General features: G+C 55.2%; 1 protein-coding gene across 3 annotated transcripts in view; it reads right to left on the reverse strand.

Moving 5' to 3' along the window:
- ARHGEF17 (Rho guanine nucleotide exchange factor 17) overlaps positions 1 to 17,756 on the reverse strand; it is a 57,934-nt gene that overhangs the window by 15,958 nt on the left and 24,220 nt on the right. For 2 of the 3 annotated variants that reach the window (XM_029207439.1, XM_029207440.1), the window contains exon 2: positions 4,108 to 4,185. The exons of the other annotated variant lie outside the window; for it this stretch is intronic. In XM_029207439.1, coding sequence (XP_029063272.1) covers positions 4,108 to 4,185 — 78 coding nt within the window. The remainder of the gene's footprint in view (positions 1 to 4,107; positions 4,186 to 17,756) is intronic. 3 annotated transcript variants of the gene reach the window in all.

Here is a 17,756-nt window from a genome sequence, read left to right on the forward strand (position 1 = left end):
GGTGACACTGAGGAATGGGTGCAGCCTTGGGACCTGGGTTCAAATCCCACCTCTTTCTGGCTGTTAACCTTGGCATTTAACTTCTTTCTTCATTTTAAACTCCTGGTCTGCAGGAACGATACCAATCAATTTGGGTGGCAGCGGTCACTACGAAGGGAACACCGGGGCTGTAGAGTTCAATCTCAGTTTGAATACCACCTATGCTTAGGGAGCACCGTAGAGTGAGACTGACAGGGATTCAACCCAGGCTACGGCACTTCCTAGCTCTGTGAACCTGAGCAAGTTGCCTTACTTCTCTGTGCTTAGTTTTATCATCTGTAAAATGGGGGTTTATAGTGAGGTTTATATGAATTAACTTATGTAACACACACATATTAAGCACTCAATAAATGTCAGCTCTTAGTACTACTTGCTACGGTCTGAATGTGTCCCCCCAAAATTCGTATGTTGAAACCTAATCCCTGATGCGGTGGTTATTTGGAGGTGGGGCCTTTGGGAGGTAAGAAGGTCATGACGGTCAAGCTCTTGTGAATGGGATTTGCGCCCTTTAAAAGAGGCTCTAGAGTGCTCCCTCAGCCCTTTCACCATGGAAGAAGACACAGTGAAAAGACAGCCGTCCATAGACCAGGAAGCTAGTCCTCACCAGCAATGAATCTGCCAGCACTTTGACCTTGGACTTCTCAGCCTCCAAAACTATGAGAAATAAATTTCAATTTGTTTAAGCCACCCAGTCTAGGGAATTTTTATTACAGCAGCCCAAAGAGACTTAACAGTCTGTTACCACTTAATAGATGGATGACCCTGGGCAGGTTTCTTAACCTCTTTGAGCCTTCATTTCCTCAGATGAAGAAGAGCATTATAATATCTGCCTCACAAGGTTAATACAAGGATTAAAGGTGATTTTACATACACACACTCACACACACATGCATGTATGCAGGCAGAATTGCCAGGCAGTATGCTAAGTTATTCACGCATCTCATAATCTGCACCTGAGACAAGTACTATTATTATTCCCACTCAACAGACAAGGAAACAGAGGCAAGAGACTGGATATGTAACTTGTTCCAGGTCACATGGCTGGTCAAGAGGTAGTGCCAAGTTTGAACACTGGGGGCCTGGCTCCAGAGCTGTGCTCTGCACCCCTGGGCTGGACCTCAGTCCCTCCAACACACCAGGGCTGCCTCGAGCGACAGCTGGCTTCAGCTGACACTGTCTTGGCTCACCTCCACCCTTCCCCACCCAACTCTCAGTCTGGTGTCCTCAGCACCATCCTCCCTTAGATCTTCCACCCGCAGGCCCTGCAAGCCTCCACGTGTGCAGCCCTGCAGCCTGGAGACTAGGAGGTAGAGAGGCACGCCCAGCCCCATCACCTTTTAATCTTCGCGCTGAGAGAAGGGGATGATTAGTTACATCTTGCAGACAAAAACACGGAGGCTCAGAGGGGTGAGGTGATCAGGCTAGCATCACCCAGAAGGGAGGCAAGTGGCTCAATCCCTGGACTGTCTGACTCCCATGCCTTTGACTCCCACCTAGGGGACGACAAAGGACCCCTCAGACCCCTGCATGTCTACTGCCTGGCAGGCAGGGGCACCTCTTAAAGATGGAATTCCAGTTATGGCCCTCCTGTGACTTCCTTGTACTCACAGTAAAGGCCAGCTCCTTGCCCAGCAGCCACACTGGCCACCTCCCCATCCCTAGCTACTCTAGGTTTCCTCCGGCCTCCCAGCCATTGTTCCCGCGGTGCTCTCCGCCTGGAACAACTCCCTCCGGGCTCTCCCTTTACTTAACTCCTACCTACCCTTCAGGTCTCAAGCTAAACACCCAACACTCTGGCCCCCGACACCAGGGCAGACCCCCAGTCTGTGTTCTCATCTCTCTATGCATTTAAAAAATATATACGCATAAAAGCAATGTATTTTTGTGGTAAAATATACATAGCATAAAATTTGCCATTTTAAACATTTTTAAGTGAACAGTTCAGTATGCCCAATTAAAGTACATTCATGTCGGGATTTCCCTGGTGGCACAGTGGTTAAGAATCCGCCTGCCAATGCAGGGGACACGGGTTTGAGCCCTGGCCCAGGAAGATCCCACATGCCACAGAGCAACTAAGCCCATGTGCCACAACTACTGAGCCTGTGTGCCACAACTACTGAACCCCGTGGGCCTAGAGCCCGTGCTCCGCAACAAGAGAAGCCACCACAATGAGAAGCCCGCGCACCGCAACGAAGAGTAGCCCCCGCTCGCCGCAACTAGAGAAAGCCTACACAGCAACAAAGACCCAACACAGGAAAGAGAGAGAGAGAGAAAAAAAGAAGGAAGGAAGGAAAGAAAGGAAAGAAAGAAAATTCATGTTATGGAACCATCACCACCATTCATCTCCAGTTTCATCTTCCCCAACTGAAACTCTGTACCCATTAAACACCAACTCCCCATTTCCCCTTCCCCCCGCCACTGGCAACCCCATTCTACTTTCTGTCTTTATGAATTTGGCCATTCTAGGTACCCCATATAAGTGGAATCATTCAGTATTTGTCCTTTTGTGACTGGCTTAGTTCACTTAGCATAATGTCAAAGAACTTGTTGTAGCATGTGTCAGAATTTCCTTCCTTTTTAAGGTTGAAAAATACACTAAGTATACTCTCCGTGCACTTTTGCATCACCATTTGTCCTCATGCATGGTCTGCCTGGTTACTGTCAGTCTCTGCCACAGACTGTGAGCTCCAGGAGACAGGACCTTACCCCTCACGCTCACTGCTGAACCCCCCAGAGAACGCTGCCTGCTACGCAGAAGGCGCTCGTTGCGGATTTGTGCAGTGAATGAATGAACACTCTGAATGTTTCCAGGGCTCTCCCTTCCACCCTTTGCTCTCGATCTGCCCAGGCGGCTTGAACAAACCTGTCCTCAACTGTGACTGCCAGGCCCCACTTCAGCACAGACCCACGCTTTCTATCCTGGGCCCCAGACCCACAAGTGCATCCCAGATCCTGGGCTTTCCCAGACCCACGCATCTGAACCTGAACTCACCCTCTTGCCCCACCTGTTCTAGGTAGCGCTCCTCTAGTGCCTTCATCGCCCAGGCCAGAGCCCAGGCATCACCCCGGGCTTCCCCAACTTGCCCCACACAGCCAACCAGTTACCATGCCTGGCCCGACCAGTCCACTTCCTAAATGTCTGTCCCCAACTCTCCCTCCCTGCAGCCTCTGGCCTGGTCGTGGCTTCTCCTCCCTTGCCTGACCTCAGTGGCCTTGGCCTCCTCTTCTGCTACCCCTCTTCCCAGCAGTCAGACAGATTTTGTAAAGCATGAGGGAGGCTACACATCACCCCTGCTCAAAGCCTCTCGGTAGTCTCCAGGGCGCTTGGTAGAGTCCAAACCCTCCTCCTGGGATCGAGGGCCCCCACCACATGAGCTCTGCTGGCTCCCTCAGTGTCACCACAGGACTGACGCTTTGTGCTCTGTGCCGGCCACATGGACCCCTGAAAGTGCCAGGCCTCTCCTTACTCGACTTTGCACATGCTGTTCCTGCTGTTGAGAGGCAGGGTAGGAGGAAGCCAGCACCTCCTCCAGGGAAAATTCCCCGACCCCACACCTCCCCGGCGCCCCCTGATGCCTTGAGAGCCCATATACTCAACTATGTCCCCAGCAGGACTGTCAGCTCCTGTGGCAGAGGCTTATCTCTTATTCATCCCTGTGTTTCCTGCACCTGGAACAGGGCCTGGCACAAAGCAGGTGCTAACATTTAATTCCATTCAACCAATATTTTTCCAGTCAATGAATAAAGTGAAGGCAGGGGGTGGGGAACCAGAGGGGATTCACAGATCGAAGCTCAGACCCAGGGCTGCCAAGGTGTGTGGAAGGACGGTAGGAGGAGGGAGCATCTGCCCTGGGGTGCCCCGGTCACACCAGCATTAAGGCCCCTCCTGCATTCTCTCCTGCCCTGGAGGGGGCTTCCTCCCATGGAGGAATGGGATGCCCCAGGGTCATTCCTCTCTAACTTCAGTCCCCTGTCCACAAAATGGGTTTGTTCCCACATGTCTGACAGCCACCTAGACTCAGAATGGTTGCTCTCAGGGACCCAGGCCAGGGCAGCCTCAAGCCTCACCTGCATCAGGGTGCGCAGTGACTCCACATACGACTGCTCTGTGTCCAGCAGGGTCATGGTCACATGCTTCCGCATGTCCTGGGGGGACAGAAGGCAGAGGATGAGCAGTGCCCTGTTCCTCTCACGCCCACCACCTTCAGTCACACGGGCCCAGAGAGCCCATCCATGCCCTCTCCCCGGTCTTCAAGGCCTGTCCTCCCCGCAAAGCACCCTGGACCCCCCACTCTGCAGGTCTGTGCTCATGTGCTCCCCCTGCAGGCAGTGCCTCCTCCTGCAACTCAAATGCCTGCCTCCCCGGACTGTGCCCCTCAACCCTTGCCCCTCTGCTCCCATCCCCACAGCTACTGGCCGATCTGGAGATCTCCTGTTTACTTCTTGGCTCCCCTGTTGGGCTCCTGAAAATAACTCAAAAAAACCCAATAACTTCTCACATCTGTGAAAGTCAATGCCTCCAGGCCACCCCCCACTCCAGCTGCCAACTCTGAAAACCCCACCTTCAGGCTCAGCACTGTGGGGTCAGTCCCTACCTTGGGCTTCACACCATTCCAGAAAGTCAAAAATGTCACCTCCTGCTACATATGAAGAAAAGGTGGCCCAGAGAGATAAAGTCAGTGCTGAATGTCATGAAGCAAGGTGGGGTCAGGGCTCAGCCACTCTCAGACAAGCCTGGATCCCAGTTCACTCAGTAAAAGAGGCTAACTGAGCCTTACTCCACACCAGCCACTATTCTCAGCATTGTGCATTATTTTACCCTTTTGACCACTCTGGGAGTATATGTGATTATTCTTCCCATTTTAAGGATGAGGAAAAGGAGATCGAGGCATCAACACCTCCATCCTGAGGCTCTGAGGATCTGCATTATGGAGTCCCTAAGGGGTCACCCAGACTCTGCACCCACACACCCAGGGACAAGGTGCATATCCCTGACAGGGCAGCCCATATTCTGTGGGAAGGTTTTGCTGGAAGTCAGTCTAAGGATGCCCTCTCTGTGTTCCACCCCCTGGGACTCAGCTTACCTACTGCCCCCTGCCACCAGTTTCTATGCCTCTGGCCCGCTCCTCCTCCAGGAAGCCTTCCCAGGGGGCGCACCTCCAACAGATGCCCTTCCCAGGAAAGGACTCCACTCTAGGTCTCCTCCAAGCCCTGGAGTGGTCCTGAGCAAGGTCCCAAACTCCCCAGGGCCCAGACCTCTGGGGCTTATACTTCCCTCTCCACTCTCCCTCCCAGTCCCCTCAGCTTGGCCTCAGCTGGAGTCTGGGCTCCAGCCATCAAGGCCTGCTAGTCTGCGTGGATGCTCTTTGCATGTGGCAATGCCATGGTGGGTTGTCCATGTCTGTGGCATCCTTCTAGTCCCCACCCTTGGGAGCCCCTCAGGGTAGGGACTCAACCAGTGGAGCTGCCTTGGTCACTACGGCACCCAGGGTATGTCTGCTGAGTGTGCCCAAGTGCCGGGCTGGTCCAGCCTGCCTGATCCAGCCACTGCTCGTCCCTCTGCTTGCGGACACCTTAGGTCCCCCCACCCCCCGACCCAGGGACTCAGGGATCATGCCTGTCCCCAAGCCTGTACTATGACGAGGCATACTTAGAAAAGTGATCACCTCTGCTAGGAACTCGGGGTGGGGGTGTGAATGACACCCCCTTGGGGGAGGGGAAGAGGCTGCCTTGCCCCACCCCCCAGCCCTGTGCTCTGATGGGTGAGAAGGCACTGAACCCTGCCTCAGAGCCCCAGCTACAGCCAGACCATCTATCCTCAGTGCTTCTGAGGCCTTTAAAAAACCGGGGCAGCTTCCAGTAGGAGGCAGCACCAGTTAGGCCCACCCTAGGATGGAGAGCTTGGGAGAGCATCAAGGGCCAGAAGGGCCTCCCAAGGAAAGGCCCAGATGCCCCATCTCCTGCAGGGACACCTCAGCACTTCACAGATATGGCCTCATTTCAGCCTCACCCTCACAGCTCTGTGACAGGACTTGTCATCTCCACTTCACAGGTGAGGAAGTCAAGTCAGAGAAGTGACCTGACCTGTCTGGGGTCACACAGCCAGTGACTGGCAAAGCAGGGACCTGAGTCTCTTCAGCCCCCTCAAGCTGAGCCTTCGGGCCCAAGAATCCGGAGTTCACACTCTGACCAGCCAGCCGTGGGCCACAGGGTCCTCAGCCTGGCCCTTACCAGCTGTGTCACCTTGGGTGGTCACTTAACCATCTGGGCTTCCACATTCTCCTCTATGAAATGGAACAAATAATACCTCCCTCCTAGGGCTGGGAAAGCAAGGAGCTGGGGAGCGGGGCAGCTCTCTCCACACACCAGGCCTTTCAGGTCCATTCTTTCTCTGCCTCAGCGAGGCTGTTTATCGACATCCGTCTCCCTGCTGGACAGGGAGCCCCCTGACGGTAGGACCAGGCCAGGCTCAGCCCTGGGTGGTACAGCCACCACCCTCCACCTCACTTCCCCAGCCCAGCCCTGCCAGGCCCAGCAGTGAGGGTCATGGGCAGGGAGGCCTCCTAAGGGAGGCAGGGCTGCTGCTGGGCCTCATGGCCCGGGGCTGGGGTAACTCATGCAGGGAGGCTGACGCCGCAACAGCCGCCTTTCCCAGCCTCCTCCCTGCTTGAAAGCTCAGTGGGTTGTCACTCAGCTGTCAGGTAGAGGTATGGAAAACAAGGCCATCTCCCTGTCACTGCATCCAGCACCCCTTCCACACGTGCCCAGACACGGGTGTGAGTGTGAGTGGGGGTGGGGCTGGGGGCCAGGGCAAGCGGGAGGCAGGCCATGCAGCTGTCAGCCAGGTCAGCAGGCCCACCTGTTCTGAGCGGGACAGCCCGGGCGGCCCAGCCTCCCCCAGAGCCTCTCACCCCTCAACAGCCCCATCCGCAGACCTTCGCTGCATGGGGCACTGAAGGGGGAGAGGGATACGGGGCCAAAGGCATGTCACGCAGGAAGACAGAGGAGGGCCTCTCCTACAAGTATAATTGGGACATCATGACCCAAAGCCCGAGACTCCTATATACACGGCGTGAAGGCAGAGATACGTGTACACGGAGAGAAGCCGTAAAGACCAGACTCCCCCGCAAAGAGAAAAAAAAATGCAGCCAAGTCACCCGGCTGAGAACCAGGTCCTTCATTCCAGAGACTTGAGGCAGTGGAGAGAGATACATACAATACAGCACGGGGAGGAAGACAAAACCACAGTCCTCACTGGAGCCCAGGAGAGTGGAACAATCAGAGTCCAGCTCCAGAGAGACGCACAAAGGCACAGAGACAGCCTGTGAAGCCTCCCCCTCCCCCGCAGGGGAACACACCACCGAGCCAGGAATGGGGACACCACCACTGCCACCCCAGCATGACACCACCCAGGCCCAGCGAGCCCAGTGGCAGGGTTAGGATGGCAAGGGGGAGGGGCGCAAAACTGACTACCTCCTACCCCCCAGCACATACATTCATCTGGGGATTGCCTCAGGCCTGAGACGGAGGCTGGAAAAAACCTCTCCCTGAGCCTATGGGTCCAGGATACCTACCCCTGGTGACAGCCCCTGCCTCCACGCAGACCTGTATCGCATGCTTAGTGCCATTAGGCCTTGCCAAGGCTGGGTCTCAGGGTGCAGGCCTCCCACCCCCGCTGAGCTGGCTAGCCCTTCTGCCATCCCAAGTTTGCATTCTGCTGGCACCAAACCTCAGCGTCCTGCCAGCCACACCACCCCTGCCAGGGCTCCTCACAAACCTTCAATCTCCCTGCCCCCATCACTGGTCATTGAGCCCCCAGTCCCACGGCCAGGCGGCTGGTGTGCCGGATCAAAGTTTCCGGCCCTGAGCCCCAGCATCTGCTGGTGCCTCCCCCAGTCAGGGTCACCTGAGCTCTAGGCCTTGGCCCTGGTCGCTCGCTGCCCCTCCCCCTCCCCGTACCTGGGCTTCCCCGGGCTCAGCAGCGTCAGCGCTGCTGCTCCCTCCGGCGGGCTCCCCGGAGGCGGAGGCGGCGGCTGGGTCCAGATCACGCATGTCTTCCAGCGCGATGGTGAACTGGGCCAGGGTCTTCACCATCTGTAGCATGCGGCCGGCCTGCCGCCGGGGCAGGGGCGCCGGGGCGGCGGGGGTCTACGGGCCCCCTCCCTCCCACCGACGCTCCCTCCGGGGGCTCAGCCGGGCCGCAGCGGCGGTCGCGCGGTGTCAGTTCCAGCGTCGATCTGATGGCGGCGGCCGGGCCCGCGGCGGCGCTGTTGCCTCCTCCGCTCGAGTGCGCCCGGCGAGCCCCGCGCGCGGCGCCGCCGGCGGCGCGGAGGAGGGAGGGGGAGTCGCCCGCTCCCGGGCCACCCCCCTGCTTCACGCGGCCGCATCTCCCCCAACACGCAAAGGACGCCCGACCTCGACCCCGCCGCTCCGCCATACAGAGGTGTCAGCTCTTGGGCCCACCTCCCTCTGAGGACACAAGTCCGCGCACATCCGTGGACAAAGGCGAGTACACTCGAAAACACGCACTTTTTGTCCACACCTGTATGCACGGAGGCACAGGCAGTGGCATGCAAATACCTACACAGAACAGGCCCACATACATGGATACCTGCCCTCGATCCTCGATTAGGAAACATGCCTGGGTCAGAGCCAAGGGCACACACAACAATATAGTTCCATACAGACCTGAGCCCTGACACACAAGAAACCCACCCAGGGCTGCACACAGTGACATGTGCTTCTGTGTTCACACAACTATAACCAGGCAAAAATAGGCACACAAATTTAGGGATGTGCACACATACACATCCCTGGGAATTGCTGCTGTCCTCCCGTCCAGGGGCAGAGCACTTGGACCATGGAGGGGGGGCTACCAGGGAATGGGGCCCACCATGAGTCATCCCTACTCCCACCCCACCCAGCTGACCTGTGTCCTGTGCTTGAGACACTCCCAGAGGGTTCCAGTCCTATCCCTCTCCACCCCATCCCACTACCCCCCCTGCCACGTGGAGTGGCTCAGGCATTTACACCCTCTGCCCCACACCACCACCAGACTGTGCTCCAGGATGTCTCCTGGCAGGGTCCTCAGGACCTGTTCCTCAAATCCCAGGTGATGCCTGAACCTATTCCAGACTCACTTAATCATGAGGGGGGCAGGGTGAGCTTAGTTTTGCACCAGCTTCTACCCTCACCAAGGGACTCTGATGCACCCTGAAGCTGACCCGGGAACTCATACTCCCCTAGTGTACTGAGGGCTCCCACACTCACCAAACCCCCAACTGACACCCTCCCCCAAAGCTGCTTCCCCCAGGGTTTTCTGTGCAGTGGAGACCTTCTGAACCCATCAACAAGCCAGTCCCAGCTCCACCTTGCTTGATATCCCCCTCCCCTGCCACTTCTGTTCTAACTCCTAGAAACAGACCGGGCTCTCTCCTGCCCCAGGGCCTTGGCCCATGTCTTTTCCCTCTCCTACAAGTGCTTTTTCTTTTCCTTTAAGACTAGTCTTAGCACAAATGTCACCTCAGGGAAGCCCTCCCTGATCCTCAGATTAGGTCAGGTGCACCTGCTCATGCTTTCAAAGAGCCTCAGTTTTTCTTAACCAGGTATCATAGTTTGTAATTATACATCTGAGCAATTGCTAGATTGATGCTCATCTCTTCCCAGGGGACAGCAGGTTCCCCGAGGGCAGGGTCCACGTCCCTTTTGCAAGCCATAGGACTCTGCACATAGATGCCAGCTCATGACAATTAACTCCAATAACACCTCCTCCTCCCTTCTCCCCACACACCAAGCAGTCACCACCGAAAGGCAAACCAGCCCATGCAGGTTCCTGCTTATAAAACTTCCCTGGCATCCCACGACACAGGATCAGCCCTTCCTGCTGGTCCTTGCAGCCTCTTATCCTGTTCTGCCCCACTGCCCACCCCATCCCCCTGTTCAGCCCTCAACCAAGGTGAGTCCACACGCCACACCCCTGGCTAGCAGTGGCATCTTCAGAGAGTCCCAAATAACCAACACTAAAATCTTAACTCCCCAACAGACAATCCGCAAGTAGCCGACAATGAAAACAGGCAAGGGAATTCCAAGAGAGTAGCAAGAGAAAACCGGTGTGACCTGCACCTGGCAGGGGCTCCCAGAGCAGTGAGCACTACACAGACCGGGGGTGGGGGGTGGGGGGGATGCTCCCAGAGCCTGCATTGGGGGGCGGAGCCCGACACCAGATGGGTGCTCCCTAAGTTTGTGCTGCATAATGAGAGAATTGGTGAACCCATTTGTCTCTCCTGGGTCACATGAGGGCCCCGCCCAGAGTAACTCTAGAGCCAGTCGGCTGAGAAAGAATGATGCAGGCAAGAGTGTGTACTCTGCGCAAACTCCCTTCCTGGTCCCTCTATAGCAGTGGTTCTCAAAGTGCGTCCCTGTGGAACTCATGGGAACCGTGTTAGAAACGCACATGCACATTCTCAGCTTCCCTGACACCACCCTACTGGGATGGAGCCCAGCAATCTGTGTACGGGCAGCACAGAGCCTTCAAGGCCAAGAGCCTGCCTGGCCACCACATCCCCAGAGCGGGTACTTGCCCAGCCGCTTCTGCCCCACAGATGCGGAAGTGAGGGTCTTCCAGGAGGGCCCCAAGCCCTCTTCTGCCTCTGGTCTGTACCGAGGAATCCCGTGAGACCCCCCATCTCTCACCCTCCGAATGGGGTGGATTGTGGACTTCCCTGGGGGTGGGACCTGCTCCCCTTCCTCCTCCTCTTGGGCTCATCACATTGCGGAGGACTTGGAACAGCCAGACCAGTTGACTGAGTGATGATACGAGCAAGGAGGATGGACACCAGTCCAAACAGCCAGGTCCCAAAGATAATCCCACACTAGCACAAGGGCCTGTGGTCTGAAGGCCTCACCTCAGGCCCACTGCCTGATACTGCAGCTACTTAACCCACATTTGGCTTTCTCTCAGAACACCTCCTCCCCTATCTGACCCTCTCTCCAGCTATATGACCTGGGCCTTATTTCCTCTAAATTGTTGGGAGGTAGTGCACAGCTTGGGCTTGTTAGTGAGGTACACTCATTCCCTCACTCACTCCAGCGGGACCAGGCCCTGCAGAGATGAATCCATTCTGGCCGGCACCCAGGAGCTCCCAGACAACACACAGGGTTCAGCAGAGGGAGTGGCCTCTGCCTGGGGGACTGGAGGGGAGGGGTATCCAGGGAGGGCTTCCTGGAGGAGGCAGGGTTTGAACAAGGTCCTAGGGTCAGGAGATTCAGAGGCATGTGGGTACCCAGAAGGCAGAGTTCACCAGAGGCCCCTGCCCTGGAGAAGGGGGCGGGGCCTGGTGCTGAAGGCTTTGCTTGCTGCCGCTGCTTCATTAATGATAGCTAATTAGATCCAAGCCCATTGCCGTGGCAACACAGGGGCTGGTCGGAGTAGGGAAATGAAAGGAAGCTGAGAGAAGGAACAGGAATGCACAGCTGCTGAATCAGGGTGTCCAGGGATCACCCCCACAACACCACAGGTATCAGAGCCCCTCAGGGTGAGGTCAGCTGGGGTGGAGGCTGGGGACACCCCTGGGCAGGTCTGGTTCTGCTGTTGTTCCTCTGAGCTCCCATTTCAGACACTGATTTCCTTTTGGGTATTGGCAGTTGTTTCAAGTGAATCTGGCTCAGAATAGTTTTTGTTAAGTGTGTAAGGTAGTTGGTAAAGGCCCATCTAGCCCTCCTCTTCATACCCCAAACCCCACCACACCCCATGTACCTCCCTCCTCACCAAACAGCTTCCCTCCCCCTCCTCAGTCAGGGGAAGGCAAGAGGCAGGGATAGGAAAGGGCTCTGCTCCGCAAGGCCACCACCCCACTCAAGGAGCCAGCTGGGCACCCCCTGCCAGCCCTGGGGAACACGAATCCTCCAGACCCCCATCTAGTCTGCTGACAACTTCCCCATCTCTGAGGGAAGCCTAACAACCTGCTTGCCTACCTCTAGACACACTCCCACCCTGAGCCCCACCAAGACCACCTGCAAGACCTCTTACCCACTTGGGGCCACTTGTGCTGGACCAGCTGGGGGACCAGTGATGAAAAAGGACATATGGATGGACAAATGGATGGATAATGAGTAATAGCTGGATAAGTGAAAGGGTGGATTGATGATGGATGAATAAATAAACGGATGGAAGAACAGAATGATGAATCAACGACAAATGAACATAAATGGATACACAGACACATGGTCCAGTGGACGAGAAGTTAATTGAGTTCTTATTTTATTCATTTGCTGATTAGTTTAACAAATATTTATTGAGTACCTTCCAGGTACCAAGCACTGTGCTGGGGACTTCAAGGTAAGAAAACAAGTCTGTGCCCTGCTGGGCACCACAGTCTACGTGGGAAGACAAGAGTTGAAAAAGAAATGACAAGTACAATGCAGGTTCAGGGGCAGCAAGTCTCATCAGGCTCCTGCAGGATGGGGAGGGGTCTCCAGCCTTTCACAAGTGCACAGCTCTAACATATTTGCCAGAAGAGTGTCTGGGCCCCAGAGCTGCCCAAATCAGAACACTGGGAATGCCATAATCTTAGAATCCTCACCATCACTAATGCAAATTGAACACTTTTTCAGGTGTGAAAGCACCCCACCATTGCTTTCCAAGCCCTGGCTCCTTTAATCCCCACAGGAGCCCTATGTCAAGGGCTTTGATATTGTTACTCCCCCATTTTACAAACAAGGAAACTGAGGCTCAGGGAGTCACCTAATTGGTAAGGGGTGGAGCCCAGGGGGCTGCCTCCAGGTCCCATGCTCTTAAAACCACCACCTACCCTGGAGAGAGCCCCTCTCCACCTCCCCTCAGGCTCCCCTGCCTCCCTGGTGCCGTGGTTGCCTGAATTCCCTTTCTCCAGCCTCATCTGTACTGAGACAGTGAGGCAAACACATTCTCCCGACCCAGGACGGATTTGGTAGAAAACAAAATGCTGTCCACAGGCAATGCTGGGATCACGGAGGATCCTCTTCCCTGGGAACTGCGCCCTGGCTAACGGCCCAGATGGACTGTCTGAGCTCCTGACCTCACTGATGTCCACGGGCATTAAGTTAGTACTGAATGTTCCCAACCTAACGTGCTATCCATTTTGCCGATGGCTGCTGCCCTCCTCAGGTCCTCAGGTTCATCAATGAAATGAAAGTTCCAAAAGAGGGACTTCTGGGTATAGCCATTAAAAGGGCAGACTGTGGAGCCAAACAGCTTGGGCTCAAATCCTGGCTCTACCACTTACTGGTGCTGTGACCTTGAGCAAGACACTTCCCCTCTTGGGGCCTCAGTCTCTCCATCTGTTCCTGTCTGAGACCCCTTCCCTCTTCTTCCCATCATCCATCCCTTCCCACGTCATGGCCTGTCCCTTACAGACCCTCCCTTCTAGGAGGCGGAGCCTTCTCAAGGCTCCACAGAGTTCCCAGGCCTCAGGCAGCTGCAAGGACAGTGTCCAAGCCACAGGACTCCCTTGGGACTGGCTGTTCCGGGTGGGCCCCAGAATTCTGGGGAATGTACTTTGAGAACGGGAAGGAGAGATCAAGGGCCTAAGGAGTCCTTCCTGCCACAGGGCCACTGCCCTACTTAGGTTGGACCCTGTGCACCTGGAGGTGGGACTATGAGAGACACGATGCGTGTCCCGACTGTTCGGATTCATCCACATGTCTGTGTATGCCCCTGCCAGTGGTCTTCTGTGGCCATGTGACTACACAGCCCCTCTGCTGTGGGTGATGGTCTGTGTGGTTCTGTGGCAGAGGTGGAAAGGGGCCACTTCAGTAAAAACCAAAACCAGCTATAGCTGAGCATTCACCATGTGCCAGGCACAGGTGAAGTACTTTACATCACTGTCTCAGTTATCCTCACGAGCACCCCAGGAAGGTGTGGTACGCTGCATTTTTAGGTAGCTACCACAATACTTTCCATGCCACATGGTCTTCTTACAATGTGGCGTTGACACTCTTCCTACAGAGTGATGAGGTTTACATTCCCTCTCCTTGAAACTGGGTGGACCTTTGTGACTACCTTGACCAACAGAGTACAGCAGAAGGGATACTGTGCGACATCCAAAGCTAGGCCATACACATGCCACGTACCTTCACCTTGCTCTCTTGGGTCACTCATTCTTAAAGGCCAGCGCCATGTTGTGAGGAAGCTCAGGCCGCATGCAGAGACCATGCGTAGGGTACTCCAGCCAACAGCCCAGATGAGGTTCTACTCAAATGCCAGCAGAAGCTGCCAGACTTGTGAGTGAGCACACCTTCAAGATGAGTCCAGCCCAGCTACTGTCTGATTGCAGTCGCACGAAAGACTCTGAGTAAGAACCTAGCTGAGGAAGCAGGCCCAGAGAGGTGAAGAAGCCACAGTTATGTAGCCAGTAAGTGGCAGAGCTGGGCTAAGAACCCAGGGTCTTTAATGTCCTGATGGGATGAATGAGGCAAGAGGATGCTTTCTGCACAGACCCAGATTTCATCTGTTGGCCCAGTGGGGTCCATCTGGGACCCCAGCCTCTGTAGCACTAGAAAATCTCACCATCCTTCCGGAAACTATCTCTGATGGCTGAAAGGAGGACTGAGGGGGCAGCTCTCACTCCCTATGCTGGGGCTCAGGCCCAGCTTCTGGCAGCTCAACCATGCTGGCCTCCTTTCAGCCCAGAAGAGACACCCTACCCACTGTACTGACCCCCTCACCTCAGGGAATGACATACATTCCCTATACCCTTGGTGGGGCCTTATTTTTACTGCCAGCTCATGTTTAGCGAGGTGCTGTTTCTTCTGTATTATCTCATTTAATCCTCACACCAATCCTCTGAGTTATATATCACTATTATCACCACTTTACAGATAAGGAATCAAAGGCTCTGAGAAGTGAAGTAACTTGCCTGAGGTAATGAAGTCGGATGTGGCAAAGCTGGGATTTGACCCCAAGTAATCAGCATATCCGAGAAGTTGAGTGACTTCACCAGGGTCACAAAACACATAAATGAGAAGTTAAGCCAAGCCAGAGCACCTAGAATTAGATGGCAATGGGCTATATCCTCTTCTCCGGATGACTGGAAATAGAGATGAAAGTAGGCAAATAGGAGGAAGGTCTCTGTGTCTGTCTCCCCCACCCCCCGCCTCGCCACTATAATGTTCATAAAAGCAGAGACCAGGTCTCTCCATGTTCACAGCTGTGTGCCTGAAATACAGTAGGTGCACCATACATATCTGATTGACTGACTTGCTCTGTGACTTTAGCCAAGCTGCTCCCCCCTCTGGGATTCAGTTTCCCCTCTGTAAACAAATGAGGGAGGAAGGAAGGTGCAGGTGGACTCTAAATTCCCCACCAGGCTCCCTGAGGGAGGTGGGTAGGTAAGGTCATGCTCAGAGATGGGGCATGGACAGCTTGACCTTCCTCCCTGATTGCAGGTGCCAGGATCCAGCCTTCTGGCCTAAGTGAGGAAGCTGGAGCTCCAGAAACTGCACTTCCTCTAGACACCCACAGGTGGCAACAGAGGCCCGCATGGCAGGGGCTGCGGCGCATGTGGTTTGAATTTAACTCCAGTCTTGTTTCATGTGGGTTTTTTCCCCTTCTTCTCTGCCCTCCAACAACCACGCCTCCCCTTCCTTTAATTTCAAGAAGATACAGCTGGATCTTCCAGCCTGGGAAGGAAGAGTTTCTTAACATTACGGATAATGGCCAGAAGCAGGAGGCGGGGGTTGGGGGTAGGTGGACAGACAGACGCCAACAGATGTGAAAAACATCTCCTGAAGAGCTAGTAAGCTCTGAATTTACTCACCTCCAGGGCCCAAGAGGTTGGGACTGTCATCCCCATTTTACAGGCAGAGAAACCAAGACCCAGATCTTCTGGGTCCCACATCTGAGTGGTGATGTGGGGTGGGGTGGCGGATGGGCAGCAATACCATTGGGAATCTGATGAAGCCTTCAAGTAGGATCTGCTAAATCTGGCAACCCTGGCTCCCAGGAAAAGCACCCACGCACCGCTGTGCACACTGCTGCTCATAATAGTGGTCTGGCCCCTGGTCCCAGCCCTGGCTCAGAACTTGTGGATGAGGTCTGCTTCCAGAGCCCTCCCATACGAGCTCTAAAAATTACTTCCTCCAGAATGTCTAAACCTTGCTCAGCATAGAACACTGTACAGGGAATCGAGACCATATGGTCTGGGCCCAGCACCATCATCTTCCAGCTGTTTCAAACATCCCTTTCCCTCAGCCTTGGTTTTCTCACTTCAAAAATGAGGATGAACACCAACTGCACAGCAGGTGCTCTGCAAAGGAAGGCTCCCTTCCTTCACCTCCACCCACTCTCCAGCATACAGGGAGGCTGGGGTGAGGGATCGTGGGAACGGAAGTTATCCACTGCCTGTTTCCAGCCCCTCCTGTTCCCTCCCTCCTTCCCTCGAACCCAGGCACAGTGGGGGGGGGGGGGTTCCATTTGTGTGTGTTGTTCGGGTGGGATGGGGTGTCCTGCCTCTAGAGCGGAAAATGATTCACTGGGCTGTGGGCCAGGCACCCTGGGAAAGGCCAGGCCAGCCTCAGGCCAGAGCCCTAGGGAGCCAGGAGGCAGGGAGGAGGGGGCAGGGCTTGCCTGATCTGGAGATATAATCCTGGGGGCTCTCAAAGCTCCGCAGCCAGAAGAGGCCATCTTCCCCACGTACCACAGTGCCAGAAATTCTACTCAGACCAACAAAGGCCCAGGGAAGCTTGGGGTGTTATCAGCTCCTACAAACCTACTAATCTGACCTCTGTTCTAAGCACGGACGCTGCTGGAACAAGGCAGAGGTGCTCCCTTCCCTTTGGAGCTCACAGACTTCTGTATGCATGCCTAGAACAGAGCCCACCAATAGTAAGTAAAATACATCTTTGTGAATCAGTGGATGAATGAAGCAAGCATCAGTGTAATGAATGTGCACAGCAGGTTTAGAATGTCCATGGTCAATCCTCCCTTGAAGGAGGGAGCCAGAGAAGGGACTGTTCTTTCCCATTTTACATATGGGCACTGAGGCCTGGAGAGGAAAGTGTCTCCTGACTCCGAGGGTGGCAGGCAGTCAGCTGAGGCTAGAACCAGGCCCTTGGGGCTCTGCTACCACATCTTGTTCAAAAGGACCCAACCAGCTGGAAGGCATTACGGTCTCCACCTCCCTTGCCCCTACCCTATTCTAGGACCCAGGGGACACTCCCAGGAAGGGAGCAAGCTCTATCCGTCAGTCACTCTGGCCCTAGAGTGAGCTCTGGTGACCCTTGCCCAACTCAGAGGCCAGGGAAGCCCCTCCCATCACACCAGACAACTGTAGGGTGGTTGAGATGCGCAAGGAGAGTGACCATGCCCTGCTCAACGATCCATCCATCCCAGCCTCGAGGGGGCTGTCACTGGGCTGGGGCCATGCTGGCAGAAGTGGTCTCTGCCTTGGCTGACAAGAGGCAGCCTCGGCTTCTAAGCCTTGCTGCACTGTATCAGCAACTAGTGACCAGCCGTAATGCCTGTGTGCACGTAATGCCTGTGTGTGTGTGTGTGTGTGTGTGTGTTGGGGTGTGTGTGTGTGTGTGTGTGTGTGTGTTGGGGGGGTGGTACACAACAAGATTCATAGCTAAAGATCAGCCTGAGCCAGATCTAGGTTCCACTCTTGCAAGGCATCGGGGCTAGGACCACCACTGCCAGGAAGCTGCCCTGACAGCCCAGACCTGCTAACTCCCCTTCTTTT

Source organism: Monodon monoceros, unplaced genomic scaffold (genome assembly GCF_005190385.1).
Source record: "Monodon monoceros isolate NGI ecotype Baffin Bay Population unplaced genomic scaffold, NGI_Narwhal_1 Super_Scaffold_7, whole genome shotgun sequence".
NCBI classification, from domain to species: Eukaryota; Metazoa; Chordata; class Mammalia; order Artiodactyla; family Monodontidae; genus Monodon; species Monodon monoceros.